Source organism: Hylaeus anthracinus, unplaced genomic scaffold (genome assembly GCF_026225885.1).
Source record: "Hylaeus anthracinus isolate JK02 unplaced genomic scaffold, UHH_iyHylAnth1.0_haploid 11985, whole genome shotgun sequence".
NCBI classification, from domain to species: Eukaryota; Metazoa; Arthropoda; class Insecta; order Hymenoptera; family Colletidae; genus Hylaeus; species Hylaeus anthracinus.
In genome coordinates this window covers 5,349,108-5,371,999 of record NW_026534333.1, presented here as the reverse complement: position 1 = coordinate 5,371,999, position 22,892 = coordinate 5,349,108, and the positions used below count along the sequence as shown (strand labels likewise).

Genomic DNA, 22,892 nt, shown 5'->3' with positions numbered 1-22,892 from the left:
AGATAATCGATAATTATGATGTCCCTCTTATACAAAGTGGGTCGTTCTATATTATCCAACACTCTTGTAATAGGTACAGGGACGGATTTTTCACCTCTGCTAGCTTATCTACGAGACACTTCTCATCCGTTATCTTCCTCGCCTTTTCGAGCTGATGCATACTAATCGCCAGTGCTAACATTATTATTAATTCATTATGCATCAATGTTCTAGTTTAGAAATTTCCAAAAAATCTCTATATGCAAAACATTCGTACGCAAACATATTAGCGACGGCTTGAGATGCGGTAGTTTACGGTATCCTGTTAATTAATTTAGTTTCTTTTATGGTAGCTTGGTAACGTTACAAATTTCAAACAATTGATGAAGAAACTTTCTTTATTTTTATCAATTATTCCTATGGTTTTCTGTGGAAAGTAGGAAATGTTCAAGTATGTCGGAGCTAGTGCTCAATTTTCCAGAGTTAACGTTATTCCGCGAGGAAGGAGACACGCATTGAAAGCTGGAGGGAACAAGCAAGAGGGTTGGAATAAATACTCGCGCTCCCATTCCCGTTCCGGCCACCTTTTATTTAATATTCATCATTCTCACGCCCGCAGTCGAGAGCATTTCTCCGATCCGTGAAAACGCAAAGGAACACGTTTGTTCCCCACCGGCGCGACTCGTAAAGCAACTTTTAGATCGTCCGCGATAAAATCGTGTGACTCACCCTCCAACTATTTTCCAACCGGGCGATTTGCGGCGTTTCGAAAGTCCGACCTCGATTCGCGCGTACACGCACGCGTACCGACGACCGTGCAACCGACGGCGACGCTGGAAAATAAAATAAATCGACGATCTGTCGCCAAAGTGGCCGTACTGGACTCCTGGTGGTGTTGTATCGAACCCAAGCAGTAAGAAAGAACGCGGGAAAACATTTCATCAACACTGGCCAAGGCTAGGATTGAACGAAGCTCCGAGTTTCATTTCTCGATGAATTGTACAAGGATGAACTTATTGATCTGCTTGAGCAGTAAGCGCGTGGAGTTGGTAGTAGATCTTCGCAAGATTAAAGAAAAATCTTTTTACGAACCACGGCCTTCGGGAGCAGGCAAATTTTAAAATAACGTAACTGTTTGAATTTATTTTCCGAAAGCTTAGACTCGTTACTAGGTTCCACAGAATTTCATGACGTTGCTTTTGGCCGTGTAACGAAAAACTAATACTACTGCTTTGCGGCTGTGAATAAAATTCAAAAAGGAAATTTCGTTGGTCTCCGGACGACTCGTTGAAATTGGAAGTGCCTCGAGGAACGAAAATCGAAAGCGGAAAACTCCAGAGACTGAAAGAGCAGAAATAATCACGACAAGCAGTACACGAAAAAAACGTAACATCACTCGTTGGCATTGAAATTCATTTTTTTGAAAACTTGAACTCAATTACTGGAGCTCGTGTGTTACCTCTCGTAACGATAAATAAGTTTCTTTAGTACTTTAATTGAAAATTTTAAATATCAACGCGATCATTCTATAACCTTTATTCGTTCGATTAAATTATTTTGATTTAATTATTTATAATTTAACTAATTATTCAAACAATGCAAGGTATTGTAGCCAACAGATACAAGAATTCCGCGGCGTTATTTCAATCATATACAGCAAAACGAACGATAACCGTGTTTACAAGCTACAAGGTACGGTACAACGTTCTCTGGTCGCGTTTGAAACTCTTAAAAGAGACGATTACACGCAACTATATCAAAAGCGTAAAATTATCCTCTGTGAAAAATTGCAAAGGGTGCCATGGAGGATTCATTAGAGATGAAATTAATTCAAACTACGGACTGAAATAAAAAAAAAAATGCCGATGTCAATCAAATCGAGAACAATTGCGAGACGTAATCGCTGCGAAAAACTCATTCGTTCGCCATTCGAAATATTAATGTAGAAAACAATTCTACTCCGAAAATTACCTATCCACGTGAACATTTTTGTCCAGCTAATTCATTTCATTAAAAAGTTGTAATTGAATTATTCGAGGTGGATGTTACGCTTTATCTCGACCACTGAAAATAGCTGTTCCGAATCGCTCGCAAAAACGCCAGACGAGTACGCCAGTATTATATCTGCAAATAGAACAATCTTGGATTTCATTGCGGTCAATCTCAACCCCCGTCATGTTCGAGATGAATGGACATTCGAAACTATCCTGACATTGAGGAAAAAATCGATACCTTTGAACCCACGCCACGCTTACGACTCTGGTGCTCCGAAAATTCTCGTCAAAGGACCAATCGAAACTAGGACATGCCCTGCAATGATTATTTTCCTCGATCCTCGTCGTTTACAAGATTTATCGCTAGCTCGTGGCAATAAACTGTACATCACTGGAATACATAACACGGTGTTACATTACTTGGAATGAAATGGCTATGGTAATTACGCCGCTGGCCTAATGCTTCCGAATCGATCGATAATGACACAGCCCATCGATGCACCATCGGTGCATTATCTACGGAGGATTTTCATAACATTACGATAGATGACGTATCAATTTTACAAGGAAATAAAGCTATGTATTTTACGCGACAACTCCATCCGTCCAAACACCACCGATCATTCCTGGTAGATAAACAGAAATAGGACGCGAAAGGGTTTCGTCATAGCTCCACTTTCATTCTGCCTGCTTATGCAAAATTAATTTATCAGGAAAGGTGTGACAAGCATCCTCTGGAGTACGCGTTGCACGCGTGAGTTATCGCGCACTCGCACGCGACAACCATTTTACATTTAAAAACTCGAGTAACATTACGTCAGAAGTGAAAGCATTCGTTTCGAAAAGTAACCAGTTTTCGATAAATTATTATGTTAGATAAAGTCCCAAGTCGCACGCTGGTTAAACAAAAAATAAATGAAATAAAACAACGAGGAGCCTGGAGATAGGGACGAAGGAAGCCAAGAAGAGAATATAAGTAGTTAGCAAGAAGAAGGGCGTGGAGGGAGGAATGGTGGAGGAGGGCAGAGAGTGGTGCAGATAAGTTTTATTGCGTTTCGTGTTGCCTGGTGCACTTGAGCGCTTTATTTAGAGCCGGGGCAGCCAGCTGCCCGCGTTTTCTGATCTCGCGGCGCCCCGTGTCAAGGAAGAAACGTGGCCGATGATGTATGCTCGACCGTAAAATCGTTACTTAAGGAATGCCTAACGACCCACTCGTAATTCTTACGCGGGGCCACGGAACACCAAAATGGATCCCCTACGATCGTTTCCGTTTCCACTAGCGATGGGAATGATAACGAATCGGCACTATCGACGCTAGCCCACAGTTCAAGTGTACAAACCTCAAAATGCGAATGTAATTCCTTAATTCGTGTTTAGGAAAATGTAGGGATGTTAAGTCGAATTGAAGTGTATCAATAAAATCCTTATTGAACTATAGATGTCTAATCGTATCAGGGCCATCGCTAGCTTCCACCCTCCGAGGAAACGATTCGTTACAACGTGTTTCTCGCCACGCACGAAGGGGTGAAACGTCCTCGCTGTGTAAACACGAACACAGGCGTGCAAAGGGTGAGTCGAGCGTTTTCGAGAATTACGCTACGACGACCGGCTGACCTGGAAAGTATTTCCGCTTCTCTTCGTTTAACACGCGTTACCAGCGACGAATGTTTCATTTAAATTTTTTCGCGCTACTTTTTCCCACGCGAAAGCTCGACACATCAGAGAATTCACCCTTTCTCTGTTCGAGAGCTCCCGACGAGCCACTGTAGAGATTTTGCTTCTTCGAATACCTCGGGCGAAGTGAAAAGAGTAGCGAAATAGACAGCGACAAATTGGAGCAATCAATTCATCGATTTTCAGACCTGACAGCCAAACGAACGTTTCCATTCCCTTGAAGATACAGACGTATTTTTGTTTTCAACGCCATTTTATTATATATTATATAATCCAAACAACTTTCTTTGAAATTATTAATGTCGTAAGCAAGCATTACAAATGTAAGTTAAACGTTACAAGTTAATTCAAACATTAATTCCTTATGTGTTTTCTTCTGCATCGAGGTTGAATGTTATCAGAACACGAAACCCAACGGAGGCTTTTCAATTCCGGAATTCCTGATGGCTCCAGGTAAACAGGGGGGGTCAGTGTTAATTAGCACGTGTACAAACCTTCGGTCACGTGACGTTCGCGGAGCGCAAGAACGCGTCGAATAATCATGCTATTTTCGCGCGCGTACGGCACGCACGTTCGAGATGACGTGACCGTGCCAGGACGCTTCTCCGTATTGGCGTCGCGACGCATCGGTTTGTAGGCGAGATTCTCGAAATCAGCGATCCACATGCCGCATTTGGCCATTGGCTGCCGCGGGAATCGCCGTTGCGTAGGCTGGCCTTTGTTGGAATTTCAATTTCCACTCGAAAATCCACGCGAAAAATAGTAACCGCTGCACAATTTCTTTAACGGAACACGTCGAGGCCGCCATTTTATGGATCATAAAGCAGTGGCAAAATAATTAGTCAAGGCATCTCGTTAATATCATTATTCTCATTCCCTTTTTAAAGGTTTATTTTTACGGATGAAGCCAACGTGGAACCGTTTACGTTGTTATTTTATATTCTGTGGATTCTAAAGGGAAAAAATTCAATAAATAAAACTTTTACTTTTGTTGAAATAAATAATTAGAGTCTAGACACAACATTGCGAGGCTACGTACTTGATCATTCGTCTTTGAAGAGGTAAGATTCATAACACTAAATAAGAGAACGGAACAACAGCACACAAAAAAATGGCGAACGAGGCATTGAATCCTCTGAATGTTAAAAAATGACGAAACATAAAAGCACGCGTTGAGAAGGAGAAAAAAGATCGTCGCGCATGCTGCAGATGAATATCCCAAATGACCCTGCTATATTCCAGCATCTTAGTCCTCGTTCAAGCACGTGATAAAATTAACGAAGGAATAACTCTTCGCGCGGTTCTACGAGCGCTCGACCGTTCTAATGAACGTTGTCCAATTATTCGCACGGCGATTACGAATATAACCGTTGAAGAAAGGAGGAGGCTCGCGATCGGAGGAGGTCTGCGGTGCAGCTGTGCACTCTTTCCTGTAAATACACGGGAACACGTTGATACCAGATCCACGTGTATACATAACATGACTACCGCTTTATTCATCGCCGAGACGCTGGAATTCGGGGTTAAGAAATTATTCATCGCGGATGGATAAACAAGATCTACATGTTACAGGAATGTCAAATTTTATATCGCTTCTTTGGTCATCCGACTTATCTTCTCTCCGCTGGGGCTATTTCGATTACGCGCAACGAAAATATAACGAGTTGATCGCCAGGTCATCCATATATGTGTGACAGGATTTTTCACTAATGAATTAAATAAATTACTTCGTGAATTTGGCGTAATCGCAGAAATAAGTACTACTTTAAATTCAACAAAAATATTTTTCAGTTATATAAAAATAAAGCGTTGGGCTTGTATAAATTTTCGTGAGTTGTTTGGCAGTCAACATGATAAAGAAACCGCGTAAATGAATAAATAAGGAGAATATCGTTACGCAAAGGAAGGTGGACAATTTATTCGACGATGTATAATAAACGCGTAAAAGGCGAGACTCGGCCAAGGCGCTGTTATTAAACCCAAGCTTTATATAAAACGAATTGTTATCTGTTTATATCTTCAAGGTTGTTGATTACAAAGGCCCCGAGTCGGCAAAGTAAGTAGAATGAAGAGAACAATCCCACTGCGAAGTGTACCGTGTCGATGCATCAGCTGTGCACAGGCGCGTGCGACCGAGCGCGAGGTGGAGGAGCATTTGTGTGCGAAACCGCGTGGAGAAGGACGAGTCCATGCGAATATCGTGGATAAACTTACCCCAGCATCCGCTGGACGCGTCCATTTTCAAAGAAGAGCTCGCTGATTCGTTGCCCCACCTTGGTTCGATCCTTTGACTGCTGGTCAAGGTCAACAGCCCAGGTTACCTGTTGAAATACTGCGATAAAACACACAGGATGAGCTAAGTTACTTTCAGACGTGGTTAACGTTAGGGTCGCCATCGTAAGAGTAGGGCACAGGTCGATTGCAGGACTAACGCACTCCATGTAGATAACATGTACAAATATTCAGTATATTTTAAGGAAATTTTAAGGAGTACCAGGTGAAGGGGTTAATGAAATCATACCTTATAACCGTTTCAGAATTTTAGGAAATCATTTAATAATAGATAGAAGATTAAATAAGCGATCATTTCAAGGAATTTGTAGTCATAGATCATCAGTTAAAAGAATCATAGTTCAAGGCATACATGTACAACCATGTCCCAAACAAAATTATTAGTTAATTGCTTCCTCCTGCCATACTAAACATTTCCGAATCTTCGCCGAAAAGTCTGAAAAGCCTTTCGTTTCATTTCCTCTCAAGAAACCTATTAACACGTCAAATGATTTGCACAAGTGGATCCCAGTTCTGCGCATGCAGGTCACCCACGGCTCCAGCGCGACCCAACGAATTTTTCAACGCCATTCCCCGAAGAGCGAAGCCGCGAACGAAAAATAACACGCCGAACAACATTTGCATAAACAATTTGCACGCGTAATTGATCCGAGGACGTTCTCGCTGTCCGTTTGCTAATGGAAAGTGGTTGACGTTAAAGGGTGATTACACAGCGAGATAAAGCGCAAGCGATCCGTTTCACGGTTTCAAACCTTAATGGCCTCGTGGAAATTAATGAAAGAGCAAACGTTCGCGAGCTGGGCGCGACAGCGACCCTCGAGGAGTGAAAATGCCGCGAAGAAGAAAAAAGCCAGGGGGAAATTCAGGCGTCGATTACAGGCCCGTTTCGGTTCTTTATTTTTTCTTTTCTTTTTTTTTTTACGTACGGATGCTTATCGTTTCCCTCCTCGAACACCGCGGAGAGCCCTCACGGAGCTTATCCCGCAATCAGCGAAGTTAGGAGCGGAGAATGGCGGGAGGAAACGATCCCACGGGCCCTTCACTAAAGAAAACTGGCTGATGCGCGGGGGTTTGATTTCACGCTGGAAAAGAGGTCTTGAATGAACCGTCGCTTTTTCACCCTCTCGCACCCCTCCGTCCTCGCAATGGAAACGAACAGGTTTTCGAGATTAAAAGAGGAGAAACAGAATTTTCAGGATTTCAATTCGTTCTCAGGACACGAGGCCATTGGGGTCGCGGATAGTTTTCATTTCGGGACTGGCTGATGCTTTCGGTGGAAATTTGCGTCCTCCAGTCGAATGGGGCACTCTATTTAATCCACACGAGTGTTTAGTTTCAGTCATCCTCGGTGCATTTTCCAAATGTGGAACAATTTTTCATTTTTAATCGAGGAAGGAAGATTCTACTTACATTGCACGAGCCATTTTGGCATGTGTGACATTTTCGCGAGTATGTACAGGGTGGGCTACGAAACTGGAACGAGTCATTTTTCCTAATTACAATCGGAATGAGAGGTGGTTCAATCTCGAGGCTCTGAAAACCAAAAATGATTCGGATTGCAATTCTAGCGAACGACTACGCTTTTCCTTGCTACCTCGTCTTGGGCACGTTCTCGGCGTCTTTCTGCGGCCCTTTCTGGCCCTCCAACATAGCGTTCCAGTCGAGGAAGAATTTAATTTCGTCCGTGGTGGAAATAACGCGTTTCCGTGGCCCGAAACAGGGAACCCAGAGCGATGTGTATCGGCGATTTGGTAAACATCGGTGATCCATATTTCACGGTCTATCTTTAAACGTCAATATAACCTCGTTAACCGTTGTGTACAAGTCGAAATGTCGAGCTTCTATCTGGAACGAGATCTGCGCCAACGGGATTTTACGGCGTGTCGAAAAATTCCCGCCTACCGATCGGACTAATAATATTTAACACCAATTCGGAAACGACACGTTGGAATTCTCGTCGGGAACACGTTTTTAATCGATTTCGAATAATTCGAAAGGGTGACTAATATTAAAAACGATATCGACATTTTAATATTTAGTCACGCGATCAAACTCAATTTAAAAAATACAATAATATTATTAATGACATTGTTACCAAGACCAACTTATATCTATATATTTATATATATTATCTATAAATTCATTACATATTAATTCATAAAATTAGACACATTATCCATTATAAAGAATTATTAATTTATTAGAATTATATCAAATACGTATTACGCAAATATTGCATAAATAACTAAGTTACGTAATGACACAGCAAAACGATGACTGAACCGTTTAACAGCGTATTCTTGAAATCATTTTAACGAGTCCACGAGCCTGAAAAACGAAAAAGAGAAAAGTAGGTCCGATCAATTAAGACACGTGACTGTGGGACACGATTAATTACTCGGCGGAATCACGAACGGCCGAATATTTCGTGGACGTTCTGCCGTTCCTCCCAGGAGGGTTCATAAATATTGAACGGCCGCTCTACGCCCTCAAACGAGAATGTCGTTCGTTTAAATAATGGATGCTCGCGCGACGCTGCGACTCCGCGAAAGAAAAGCCAAAGGATACGAGCGCCTCGAGAGAGTCAGGATAGGAAGCTCGTGATAAATCGGAATTCCTGAGCGTAATCAATTACTCTCCTGACTCTTGCCGAGATCCGTCTTCCCATCGGGGAATTATTTTGGTTAAATATTTTTATCGGAGCTCTCTTCAAAAGCTCCTGCGTTAAAGGGAAAATAGGTTGATTAAACTAGAATTGCAATTACGCAAAGTATAATATTTTATTTTCGTATAAAAGACAATTTAAGTAGTCGATGCCCGAGAAAATACTATTTCGCATCCTTCGCGTCCTGTGTATTTACTCGGGCGTGTCTGATCATTAACGACCTATTCCACTGTGGACAAACAGAATCCCAGCGAATAAACGAGGACGCTAACTCGGCGGATGCTTTCAACCTGGTCGCGCATAATTGAATGTAAAGAAGAAAGGAGGCAAGTACCGCGGACAATAATTACAGGAAAGATAGTTATTAAAAGTGTAATTTATTCGACGGCGTTGAACTCGCCGCGCGAAGACTCTTCAGGATACTCCCTCGATTATTATTTATAAACTTGTTAACAGTCTGTTTCGATTGAAAAGTTTACTGAATGTACTTCGAAGAGCGTATATTCTCGCATGGACTATTCAAAGCAGTACAGACTAATTGCTTAAAACAGCATTTGAACCAATATCCAATCGTATCAGATCCATCTCTACTTTAGACAATTTACCTTTCGTCGTACGTCCATAACGATAAATATTCGTACTGAAAAACTGAACGCCCCTTCGAGAGTCTCGATGGGAATCGCAAAACGAGAAGTCTGACTGAGTTTCGTTTCCATTCCCTCGCGTATTTGCTCGCGAATTAACATAGCTGTGTCGATCGGACGAATCTACGCGAAAAAGTGCGCTCGACAGGTCGTGCCCAGCATCGTGGAAATGTACATCGACTCGTGAAACACGAGGAGGAACTGCGCCTGCGAAGATTTATCGTTGCCCGAAAGTATCGGTGGCGCGCGAGAGCCCACTTAATTATCGTCCTTAATTAAAGGTCGACGCGAGGAATTCGTTGAAGATGAAACGCCGCGACGCTTCGGGGGAAATTTATTCACAATTTTTCGCCGCTTCGGAAACGAGGGATGTTACCAGGAATTTTTCGTTCATTAGCTTAATCATTTGGTTAGAGATTTGTTGTTGTTATGTACTTTATGAATCCTGGGTTCAAAGTTGTACTACGAGGTCTCTCGTGAAAGACTTGAGACAACATTAAATGCTAGGCTTGATATATGTAAATAAATGTTTCACTATAAATATACACATGGATAAACTTCGCTTATGCATGTATTTATAGTGACAAATTTATTTGAAAACATCAAACCTATCATTTAATTTCGACAAATTTCTTTAATGGACATAGAGGGTACGAATACTTATGAGACTGACTGTATCTAACAAAATATAAAATAATGCAATGAATTTAGGTCTTTTTACAGCACAATGTTCCAATTGAACAACGCAACGTCTGTCACTCCGTTTGCGTACACATGTTTAGATTGCCTTTGAATATTCAAAGCTCCATACAGTCTCATCCGTTCCAAAAAGCTCCTATCTCATAATGTAACATTTAATCTCGTGTCTAAAGAGCTTACTACAAATTCGCAGCCGATCAGCCCGCTGTTATTCGCGACGAAGGATTGTTCGTAGCGAGTAATAACGATAATAGCTCCCGACGAGATGCAGGGAGTTGAGGACTGATTCGGAAACGTCAATCTCTCTCTTCATTCTCGCCAAGTGAAAACTGGACCGACCCAGTAAGTCCAGTTGCACGGTTCGCGTCTATCTCGCGTGTTAGCTTCATTTTCTCAGTGAAATCGATTGCTTGACAGATTTTGGAAATCGTAGGGACTTTGTTTCCTTCGATCTCTACTGTTTCGTACTTACAATTAGCATTAAGCACGATTGTATAATTCATGTAGAGGGAGCTCGAAGGAACTCTGATTCCCTCTATCTCTCTCCGGGTCTCCGCTCGCAGCAACCTCCTCGTGGTGAGACCTGGTAATCGCTATTACTCGCGACAAAATACTCTTCGAACGATTCTTCGTCGCGAGTAATAGCGAGCTAATCGGCTGCGAATTTGTAACGAGTTCTTTGGACGTAAAAATAAATGTTACATCATGAGATAGAAAGTTTTTGGAACGGTTAAGATTGTATGGAGTTTTGAATATTCTAAGGCAATCTAAATATGTGTACGCAAACGTGTAATCGGCTGTCGCGTTGAGTTGGAAATGGTATGAAAAGTTCCGACACCGACGTTCAGCGCGTTACTCATTCCGCATTCGTCACGGACTACGTTATTCTGATCACACGCGCGTCATTTGGCAGCACCAGTAATACCGGCGCTCGTACAACAATGTTATAAATCTACGTCACACGGTTACATAAATATTCGCGTTCTTTGCATTATCGAACCCGGTGCGATGTTCTAATAATATCGACAATATCTAATAAGCGTTTTGTCTGCGCCAGGGAATAAGTTGCTTCGTCAATAGGTGGACACGCAGTACGAGATACGAGGTGGAGTTCAATTAAATTAGTTTTTTTAAATTGAAAAGCCAGAGGCTTTATTTATCTTTTCTTACCACTTTACTCCTGCCACTGATATGTATGTATACGCAATAAGGAGCAAGCTCGAGGGAGCTCGTAACCTCAGATTTGACGTTAAAGCTGCCTGCCGTCACACCAAAATCCCCGAACAGTAAATTCTACTTTGCGTAGTCGGAAAATTAAACCTAACTTCTCGTTGAAGACTTTCTCTGCGTAACTGACAGGTGTACGTACGTGTATTATTTTTTTTAATACTGTCCTAAGTTAGATGTTACCCCCGCGTCATGTATTACTTTCGATGTCTACGTAAGTTGAATTTAAAAACTGGAATAGATACATACACAACATGAAACTTTTAAAAAATTGTTGGACATTGTACGTATTTATTGGATGGGTGTAAAGTATCTTTCCGTCAGTTGATCGCGTAACAGGAAAGTGTTCGATACTGCAAGGGTTAACAGTCGATTATACTATGCTCATCGTGGAGGCTGATCGATTGAGTCAAAATGCTACTTCCGGGAACGGCTCGGTAAATTTGTTACGCGGTGACGATTAACGAGCCCGCAACAGAGCAATCGATTCGCAACAAGTGTTTACACCGAACGGCCATTTATCGTTCTGGTATTAACACCTCCTCGAAAACAATCAGCTATAACGTAGAGTTAAAACATCAACTTTGACGTGCAGTTGAAACAGCACTGACATCTATAAATCATAAAAATTATCGAACCATCTAGTAGTATCTCAATTCAAAGTAACAAATACTTGCTAGTTACAATAGCAACCGATTAAACAGTTACCGGTCAGTGAAGGTTGGGGACAAAAAGCCCTTAATTTTCCTCGCGAGAAACAAGCTCTTCGATTCCATTTAAACAAATACTCTTGCCTATTTACAGCTTAAATCTCACGAGCAACGCGCAAAACATTTAGGACACGTTAAGACACAGAAATAGGTCTACACGTCTGCTTCGCGAGCGCGCGATACGCAACAAAAATGCTCTCGACATTCCGCGACTAATCGACCTGCCTCAAAGTTTTTAAGGGGACGCGTTCGAGCTCTCGACGAGAGGTGGGAACCTCGTGAAACTCGTCCGCGATTTATCGAGAGGGCGTGGAAGGTTCAAGAACTCTATTAGCCGAGAGAGCCTGCGGATTGATAGGAGGTCAACTCGATTTTTCTTCCCCATCCCCCTCGAGGTCAGGCTTACGCATCGTTCGCCCGCCAGCGTTTCTCGAGTTTGCATAAATACGCGCGATGGCCAGCTGTGTGCGGGAGCATTGGTATTTATAAATAAATGCGTCGGCCACGTGCCACGGGAGAAATGGAATGGCGTTTGGAGAGTGCCTTAACTCGACCAAGAAGCTTAAAACGGCTGTGACCAGGGGATAGAACAGGCAGAGGAGGGATCAAGGTGGAAGGAACATGCCAAACGCGCGAAGAAGCGCCGCAAACGAGTCTGTTGCTTAATTTTCATCGACGCTCAAACTTCGATGGATTCCGACGGAGACGAGTTTCAGAATTTTCTGGGGTTACTTTCGACGTGGCGATCGATCGAAAACAGACGCTGCGAAAGAGTCGGAGCATTTAGTTTTCGGATTAATTGGCTGTATTAATTTTACAGGGTGCGGCACAACATTTGATCTCTTGATAAAATTCCATAAAAAATCGTGGTGCCCTTTTGGGGAATGGAAGAAATTTATTACGAAGGTCCTCCGTCAGAAATGACCTCTGCAACTGACTTTCTGCGTAACTTGCAAATAAATTCAAGCAGTGAGCGTAAGAGCCAGTTATACATTGAGCTTACAAATTAATTTTAATGGGGGGTGGCCTTTCGAAGGACGGCAGAAATTTATTACGAAGGACCTCTGTCAGAAATAATCTCTGCAGCTGATTTTACGTGTTACTTGCAAGTATATTAAAGAGCATAAGAATTAAGTCGACGGAAATATATTCGTAATAGAGTCTGAAACGAGTGGAATAGTTGCAACGAGTGGCTGGAATGCGACGCGTCGGTCGATTGAGGGGAGAAATAATTCTGTTACGCTTCGTCCTCGAGAGCGACCCTCGAGGTCCACCGGGGAGGAAACGAGGAGAACAACAGTCTTCTCTGCTGATTACAACCACCCAGGGACGTAACCGACTCGTCGTGCTACCAACACGTTCACTGTTCGCCGAGTTTTATATAATAAGTACGCAGAAGCGTTCGCACCGCTTCAAGTGCTGCCTCCGAGCTACTAATATCATTTTGGGATAAATGTTACAAGACCCGTGTAGATAAAAATGTCCACTGAATCATCGAAGCTTTCGTAACGAATAGTTTTATAGAAAATTATCGTCAATCGAACCGTTCTACTCAACAGTAATCCTGCGCGACAGTAATTTTATAGACTGATACATTACGATAATGATATTCCATATACAGACATGATTTCTGTATGAAGATAAATAATTCTGATGTTTCGAAATAATAAAATGATCATGGATTTTTCGAGATTATACGCGGGACATGTCGATATCGGTTGTTGCTTTCACTCGCCGTCTACGGGCTAGAGAAAACGTTCGTTACGCTTTTAGAAGCGTCTTTTTTTTTACGCGAACAATCTTTTTGCTTCTCTCTATTCTTTCCTCCCTCACACAGAAGCGTTCGCGTTGTCGATGCACGCGCTGCCTTTCGCACCAATTAATGGGTCTCATATAGCCTGGCCTTCCACGAGGCGCGATCGACGATACCGCGATAACGAGTCGATGGAAATAACCGGGATTCGGATGATCTAATTTTGGTTCTATTTGGTCGCCTCGGGAAAGAACCTCTCGACGATTGACAGTGAGTTATTCCGCCGACCTGGCTGGTAAAAATTATTTTTTCAATATAGGTAGTTAAAAATGTACTCCCCTTGAAACGAAGAACGATTCGTCCGAGACACTCGGATCTATCGCTCGAAAATAAGGACACGAAAAAAAATCATTTTGTCTTTACTTACAAACAGAAATAGTCTCTTCTTACGAAAAGAAAAATATGCTTGATGTTTGTCTCGATTATAATAACTTCCTCCTAGGTGGCAAAGTAAACATCATCCTCTAAAATATTCTCTACTAAATATTTTCTAGTTAAACACCCTGTACACGTACATCTCTAAATTGTACTTCCGTTCAACGATTCATTAATTCATTTCTCTACGTCCTTGCGCACATTCCCTCGGAAATCTCTCGAGGTGTCAACCTCAGAATCTCACCCGACACACACCTCGAACGATTCCGTTCAATTGGTGCACGAAATCCGATTACAAGGGTAGACAAAAGAGCGAGGTCAGGTGCGAAATCCGACCTGGCAGCAGGGCAAGGTGCGTTCAGGTATCGAGGAGCATTCGAGAGAAACAAACAGATGAGAACGACAAGCCCGTGGGGTGGTTGGTGACGATCCGGTGGAGGCTGCGTACCGAAATACACTCGCACGGCCAATTCTCACTGGCACAAACGCGATTTCCATTGCACGTGTAGGCGACCACCATCTCAGAAGGTGGCCGCGCTATTTCAGGCGGGCCAGCCAGTGCCATGTAGCGAGACAGGTCCGTACGACGACTTTTGTTTACCCGCAACCCACCGATTTCTCTTCCAAAAAGATCACTGTTCGAAATTCAGGTTCAATCCTTGGCGAAACTGTACCAAACTCTAGCAGTAAGAAAAGACAAATGAGAAAAGGTCCTCGACCCTGCTGGAGAACAGATTTGAGGCTTCGAGCTATGGGAGGCTAGAGGCTACTAGGCTCAGCTATAGGGGGTTAGAGGATACTGAGCTCAGCTATGGAGGACTAGCAGGTACTGAGCTCAGGTACAGAGGTCTAGATGGTACTGGACTCAACTACGAGTTCGTATATTCGAGTCTGAGCCTAATTTTGTTCGTATAAATGAGGTTCTACAATAACAGAGATACACAAGCTATCCTCTTCATGAATCCTTCACCATGGACCTCCAAGCTCGGTCATGGTTAAGATAATAGAAGCTACGGAGGTTACATATTATAGGTCTCAGCTACGAGATCGTATATCCGAGTCTAAGCATGATTTTGTTCACATAAACGAAGTTCTATGAGTCATATGTCTTAGTACTATCGAGCGTCATGCGTGGAGCACGCGCTCGCTGTTCCTCGAATATCGTTCGATCATCGACATCGATGTCTATTCGATCGCTATCCGTCGCGATCATGCAACGACTCACCCCTGCGATCAATTCGTAAAGCTCGTATCTCGTAAGCTCGTCGAGAATAGGGTCGTCTACTAGGATGGAGGGAGAATCCCAATTTTTGATAATCAAGTGAAAATGGAGTACAGGGTAAAGAGAGTAGAATAAAATTCCTTCTATCTCTGATTCACGGTAGGCCGAGAAGATTTTCTGGTTATACACGGGCGGATGGAAAAAAGGCAGACACTGGCCGTAAATTTTTCAGCGGCGAAATTCATCCGATGATTATTTTTACACGAGATGCTCCCCTCTTCTGGTGTTCGGGCACTGGTAATATCCAGCTTGCGTTGAATTAAAATTTGCACCTCGACGCCTCGGATATTAGTCAGAAAGGGTGCTCGCCCTCGTAACGCGTAGGAAACAGGTTCAGCTAAAAATTGTCCCACCCTTCGTTCAGCTTCTCGAAAAAGAAAACACTGTTTCGAAAAACAGCACAATCCCGAAACGTTCAACGACAATGTCCTCATCCAAGAATGTACCTTCTCCTCGAAGAAGGGGACGAAGTTTGCAATGCACAGCTCTAGAGGCACGAAACTCGACACCACCGCGAAGGAAATCCACGAAGAGGCGTCGAAGAAACGAAAGTGGTACGAACGTTCGGTTCCTTTAACGAGAAAATAACAAAAAAAGTGTTGTACAGCGATCGGTAAAAACTGGAATCGAAACAAAGTCGGGAAACGGACTACAAAAGCGAGAAATTCGATACTTCTTGAGAACGAGCTCCGCGAAATGGAGCAAGCGTCGAGGAGGAGGAGGAGGGGAGGGGGAAGGGGGGGAGAGGAAAAAGCCGAGTCGACAGAAATTCAATAACCAGTAAAAGTTTCCGCGAGTGAGAGAGAAACGCTCTTTCGCTCTTTCGTCGCGCCAAAAGAAACAGACGGCGGGCAGACGGGGCGTCGCGAAATTAGAAGCTCGACAATAATTAATCTGGGTCGTTGGAAGGACGAATTGATATGGGCGCACGTTTTATTTCTTTTTTTTTTTTTCTTTTTTTTTTCGACCACGAGGACCACTTTCCCGCGAACGGTGTCCGCGTGGCCTGTATCGCGACGTCTGCCCCGAAGTCGTTAAGAACCCGGGGACAGCGAGACGTCGTCGACGGGACTTTTTGCCCCGAGGCGTCTCCGAGAGACGAGCAAGAGTTGACCTGAATAGCCGAGTCTCCGTTGCTACCAGCGACTTTGATCTCGATCCCCTACGCCACGGGACACTGCTAACCGACAGCCCCGATTTTCATCGAATCTTGCGCAAATGTTTACCGATTCAAGCTATATCACGTTTTATTGCTGCTACTTTTCAACTTTGACGATAGAACCAGGAGAATGCATACTGATGTTAGATACAGATCTGTGATGTTAGAGGAGAAAGAAAAAAATTGATTTATCGATACAATTAGCCTCCTCTTTAAACCTTTCTCTCCTCCAGTCGGGCCAAAAGCTGAACTCAGTCAGACTGAAATCACCCAATTGTTATAAATAGAAATTAATTTGATTTTAAAAAAGAAGTTTTTTTTAGTGAGCAATATCCCTATTTGTACGTGACAAATGCGTTTTTAGGTGGTAAGGTCGGACCCACCTAAGGAGAGGAGGGTTAATCGTCGGTGAAACTTGGAGCAAAAGCATTGTTAATAATTGTTTTAAGTTTAATCCCGCTTTTAAACCTCTAATATAGGTTGATTCTATTTTCCACGGAGCGATTAGTGTAGCCAGGATGATCGATTGGATGCAAAACGATCTATCACGTGTGCCGTCGTGTCTCGACAATGAAGCAGAAAATAATTAATAACTAATAACGATGCCGTCCGAGAGAGCACTGCTGATTAATGGTGATGTCATGGATAAAATTCTGCGAATATATAAACGTGGTTCCTCTATTTCTCCCAAATATTTAATCTGGAAGACACGCACCGTAAATCGAATATAAACGTGACACCCTGCGTAAACAATCGAACCCAATCTCCGTGCAAAATGACTGCCAATTACCCTCGGGCCGTCGCTGAATTCTCCAGAATATTTTGAAGGCCCTCATCTTCTAAAGAAGGCGAGCAAATACAAGCGTTGGCGCCGAATTGAACTCGAGGCGCGAAAACGAACCGTCGATGGAGGATCGGGTAAGTGGTTGCCGAATCGATGGCGAAATTAATTAAAGGTGGAAAGAAGGAGGCGCGTGCTTAGACTCGAGCGTGGAATTTCGTGGACTCGAGGCTCGCATCGGCAGTCGAAGCGTGTCGAGAACCACGGCGTGACCCACTTGCTTAAACGCCTGGCGAAATAATATTCCGCTTGGAAGGGAGTCAGCCGTTTCCATACGTACAGTCGGCTGCAATAATGCCCGTCCGCAGACTCCATTTCCCTAGCCCTCTCCCCTGGCCGTTGCTTTTCTGAAACGAGGCTGCTGCGCGATCGATCAGCTGGAGACGAGCCTCCCACCTCGCTAAACGCACGATAGATCGCCCTGTATCGAGGGAGACGTGGACAAAATCTGTGGCACTGTCTAAAAATCGCAAACAAAGCATTATTCGTCTGTAAAACGATTTCGACGAATTCTAATGAAAAGTACGAAGGAAATGGATAGGAAGTCTGATCTACATACTAAAAGACGATGGAGTCGTCGAACGTATCGAAAGCTCGTAGTTCTTCGCATAAAGAGGGAAATGCTTCGTTTCTGTTGCAAACGTGACACTTTTTTAATGCTTTGCGAATACAAGAGATTTTGATGTTTATTGTTGGTTGAATAATGGAGGGGTCGGCGCGAAGTGGAAACGCTTTCGAGAGTCGCGACCACTTTGTTGATCATTACCGACTACTGAAAACTGCTTGTTCGACGCATGCTTTGTTCCGGCCAGTAACGAAATACTTTTTCCAAAGAGGTTCGCGTAACATAACAATAAAACTAAACGCGAAAACAGTGGAACGCGAGGACATGGAAATAATACGTGGACTGCTAATTTCATGCATTTATGGCGTACGCGAATATGGCAAATATTCGCGATAATAGTATCCAAAATGCATGTCCTCGCCCAAGAGGAAACATTAATATTCATATATTTATGTATCAAATATATTTTAGATACATTTTGCATACATTTCCATATTATCACACGCCATAAATCAATGCAATTGACAGTTCGATAGCATGCAATATGTGAAAGAAAACGGAATTATACGTAAAAACTCTGAATGCGAATATAGCCATTGAAACATTTGCGATTGGCTAGCCAAGATGAGAAGGGAAGGTAAGTAAAAGGCGAATGAGTGCGAGACGTGAGTGCCTAACGTTCAACAAAGAGTGAAATTCTTCCACGAAACAGCAGCGTGGTCGTTAATGACGCGGTTTTACGATCATCGTCCATCCGGTTACACCGGCGGTCTGCAGACGGTCTGCGGTATCTCATCGACGAGGAATTTACATTTTCCCCGAAGAGGCACTCACCCACACGTCTCTCAGGGCAATTCCATCCCTGTAACACGTTTTGTTTCGCGCGTGGACCGCGTGACTCAGGCGGGACATTTCGAAGCACTGTCACGTTTTGATAGAAGTAATGGACCTTGCTACCAAGTGCACATCTCTCAGTCACCGCTAAGTTCCACGCAGCAAATCTATCAGCAGTAATGTTTCTTTAGGTGTAATTTCTTTGAAACTCGAAGAAAGACTTCGAGTGGAAAGGGTTAATGCAGACAGTCCCCGATGCTCCCTCGCGAGCCAGTGACCTACACAGATTAAATTTGTCGAGACGATCTCAGGAATAACAAGGCGGGAGATCGTTTCAGCGATACGAGAGTGATTAAGGTCAACTGATTAACGGAAGGGTGATCTTTTTGCAGGCACGTATCAAGGTCAATGGTACCGCGGGATGAGACACGGATACGGCGTGAGAGCCAGCGCCCCGTTCGGTTTAGCGAGTCACTACAAACCGTCGAAGCAAGTCAGGGCTTCTCTAACATCCTTGAGGAGCGCGGATGGCGGTGGACCGACAGCCCCGACCCCGGAACCAACGGACAGAAGGGATCGTCGGGTGGACGACAGCAGGGGTGGTTTCGTGTTGAAGGCCAGGAGCGACGACCCTCCTGCGCGGAGGAAAAGCCTCACAGAGAAGTCCTTGAAGAAGGGCATCCTCTCGGTAAAGCCTACTTTCGATCCTGTCATTAACACATTGTTGACCGGTCACGAGTTGACTCGTGTTTGCACCTGTATCATCTATTTCAGTTTATGAAACCCAGGACGACATAAAATATTGCAAAAATATTGCTCATCGTGTATGAGAAATATTTCATTTAAATTCAACGACATCGAGTCGCTTCTGTGTAAAATTGGCGGCCAACAGCGTGTTAACGCTCCCTCTTCCCCCAATCAACGAGCTCGCGCGTCGATTCGTATTCTCTGCCTAAAACTGAATCCCTCGCGATGAACTTTCAAGCGCGACAGACGTTTGAAGGATGAAAACAATTCCAGGGTCTAAAAATCCGAAAACAAAGGAGCACGGGCGACCTAGAAAAGCGCGGCACCGGGGGCAGTATTAGAAGCAACGCTAGCTCGGCGTCGTGGATGTCGACGGAGAGCTCGCAGAGTCAAGCATCGGCGTCCGTCCACACGGACAGTAACGCGTCCTTTGTCATCGAGGTGAGTCTCTTTCGAGTGGTACAGTGGCACTGTAACTAGAGTCCTTTTATACAAACACTTTTGTTCTCAGGACGAACAGATGGACGCCTCCGTGACCGAGACCTACCTGGGCGAGTGGAAGAACGACAGGAGGACAGGCTTCGGTATATCGGAGCGCAGCGACGGGCTGCGCTACGAAGGCGAGTGGTTCAACAATCGAAAGTACGGCTACGGCGTGACGACGTTTCGCGACGGCACCAAGGAGGAGGGCAAGTACAAGAACAACGTCCTGATCACCAGCCAGAAGAAGAAGCACCTGTTCCTCATAAGATCAGCAAAGTTTCGCGAGAGGATAGAGGCAGCGGTGAACGCTGCTCAAAGAGCCAGCAAGATCGCTCTTCAGAAAGCCGACATCGCCATCTCGAGAACAGCGACAGCGCGCGGCAGAGCCGAGCTGGCAGACATCGCCGCCGAGCACGCGAGGGAGGACTCCGAGTTGGCGCAACAAACAGCGAAGCAATTCGCTCCGGACTTCAGGCAACCTGGATTGGAGAGGTTACGGAACAGAGAGATACCAAAGTACGTGCCGCCTCCTCAGGACACAGTGCCTGCGAAGAGCATCCTTCACAAGTCGGCCAGCGTGGATCAGCCAGGTTCAACGAAGGGTCCCACCTCGACGGGCGAGCCGACCTCGACAACGGCCACGTCGGCGACTTCCACCGCGAGCAACGTGATGCAATCGATCAGGAGGGCCAGCATGAAGCCGCAGAATCAGATGATGCAGAATCAACTGCTCCAGAACCAGATGCCGCAGAACCCCCTGCCGCAGAACCAGCTCACGCACGATCAGATACCGACTCAGGTGACTCCCGCTCAGCTCATCAACCAGTTGCCACTGAGTCAGTTGAATCAGACTACCCTGAGCGATCAGAACCCTTACCAAACGCAGTACCCCCAGCCGATGGCTCAGAATCCTCTCCAACAGGGCCAGTATCCTAACAGTATACCGAATCAGTATCAGCAAATGGGCCAGTTTCAGGGTAGCCCGTACGCCCCGCAAAATCAGTTCCCTGTTCAGGGTAGTCCGTACGGTCAGCCGCAGTACCAGCCTATGAGTCCACCTCAGGCCGATCAGTATTCGTATCAACAGCAGCCGGTTAGCCCGCAAGGCTACCAGAATATGCAGGCTTATCCGAATCAGCAGGTGACGAATCTAATTCGATTTTTTGCGTTTTCCCCCTTTTTCTCACGATAATGCCCCGAATGATCACTCATCGACGTCCGCCTACTGACCAGTGTTGTTTTAGCCCCCCGATACCTAACCGTTAGGGCGCACGTGTTCCCGAAGGCTAATGTCCCAACGACCACACGGTTAACCAAGGAACTGCTTCGTGACTCTTTTTACGCCGTTTCGTTTACCTGTGTCCCTTCGAGCAAACATTAAAATCGACTCTATCCCGTCGTTGCAGACGATGCCGAATCAGTACGGTCCAGGACAAATGAACCAGTACAATTCGCAGCAACTTTACGGCCAGCAGCAACAACCACCGCCCCAACAACAAACGCAAATTCCACAACAATACCAACCTGACGGGGACCCGCAACGACCACCGAGTTCAACGAGTATACGAAGGAATAGCAGGATCTTGACGCCTCAGGATCGACCCGGCACCATTGGGCAAACGCTAAACGACAGGTCTCGAGTTAATCAGTCAAGAAATTAATTGAATCGAAGATCCAAACGCGATACAATTCAAGTGGAACCTAGAGTCGAGTTTTCAGTGGCTCTAGAGATCGATGGTTTCACTTGCATTTGGAAACGGATCGCTTCCTCGCGATTTCGAACGGCGAGTATTTAACCGGATGGATTTCGATTTATCTTTTTACAGATTAGACCATTACAAGAGGCCGCCCAGCCGCGACAGTTCCGTAGACCGCTACGCCAGAGCGCATTCCCGGTTGACTGGATCGAGACAGCCGTCCGTCGATAAAACCATCACGAATCCGCCCCAAGATATGCTCGACAGGTGATTAAAGCGTTCCTCGACTTCGATTCAAAACTGTTACGCGATCCTGACATCGTGAATTTTCAATTTTATCTCGGGAAAAGGACTCTGTGGTTCCCTAAAGTAACACTGGCATACTCCACGTATACGCCAACAAATGAAAACCCTTCATTCGATAACGATAACGATCCCGATTGACGCGTCGTCTTTGAACGCAGATCAACGAGAGCACCAAGCGCGATTCGCTCGGGCACTCCGCTGAACGGATCCGTGGTGGGAAGCGGCACCGCGACGCCGACATACGCCGCCTCGACCTCCAGCCAATTCGAGGGGGCTCTGCTCAAGAATCGCGGCCTTGGACAGGACATCCTGCCGAGCCAGGGACAGCCTAAGCGTACAGAGAGCCTCTACGTCACTCCCGGACGCGGCTCGATCGCATCCGGTGGTGGTGGCGGCGGCGGTGGCGGCGGGGGTGGCGGTATGCCGAAGGTGAGTTTTCCTCTTTTCGTAGTTACTATCAACGATATAGGTATTATATTTATATTCCTTTTTTCTCTATACGTCACGCAACACCGTCGTCCTGGCACTTGCGTCACGAGCCTCGAAAAAGGAGTTGCGAGTGTTTCGGATCTCTCGACGCGATGGATAAATATTTTTATTCCAGTTCGAGGATGGGTAGTTTAGACTTCGACGGACGCCTGCCTCGGGCCAGACGGAAAACAATAAATTGAATAAACCTTAGACTTAGACGGTTTAGACGACGCTCTTGTTTAGTCGTGAACTTTCGCGAAAGCTTATTCATCGAATGAACAAATGAAACGGTGTAATTAGGCTGATTTGATGGGACACGTTCGAAATCAAATCTAGAGAATCGAGTGTTTCTTTCCTGTAGTTTTTAGAATGTTTATAGAATGTTATGCATACCATTCAGGAGACCTGTACATTTGGAGATTTATATTGCATTTT

General features: G+C 44.6%; 1 protein-coding gene and 1 long non-coding RNA gene across 3 annotated transcripts in view; one reads left to right on the top strand and one right to left on the bottom strand.

The window, feature by feature from the left end:
- Positions 1 to 22,892, bottom strand: part of LOC128886588 (uncharacterized) — a 67,165-nt gene that overhangs the window by 4,983 nt on the left and 39,290 nt on the right. For both annotated transcript variants that reach the window (XR_008459871.1, XR_008459872.1), the window contains exon 5: positions 5,862 to 5,979. This is a non-coding gene — a long non-coding RNA (uncharacterized LOC128886588). The remainder of the gene's footprint in view (positions 1 to 5,861; positions 5,980 to 22,892) is intronic.
- Positions 1 to 22,892, top strand: part of LOC128886572 (junctophilin-1-like) — a 39,799-nt gene that overhangs the window by 13,830 nt on the left and 3,077 nt on the right. The window contains exons 4-9 of the mRNA XM_054141567.1: positions 19,146 to 19,441; positions 19,774 to 19,941; positions 20,012 to 21,124; positions 21,390 to 21,616; positions 21,810 to 21,947; positions 22,145 to 22,415. Coding sequence (XP_053997542.1) covers positions 19,146 to 19,441; positions 19,774 to 19,941; positions 20,012 to 21,124; positions 21,390 to 21,616; positions 21,810 to 21,947; positions 22,145 to 22,415 — 2,213 coding nt within the window. The remainder of the gene's footprint in view (positions 1 to 19,145; positions 19,442 to 19,773; positions 19,942 to 20,011; positions 21,125 to 21,389; positions 21,617 to 21,809; positions 21,948 to 22,144; positions 22,416 to 22,892) is intronic.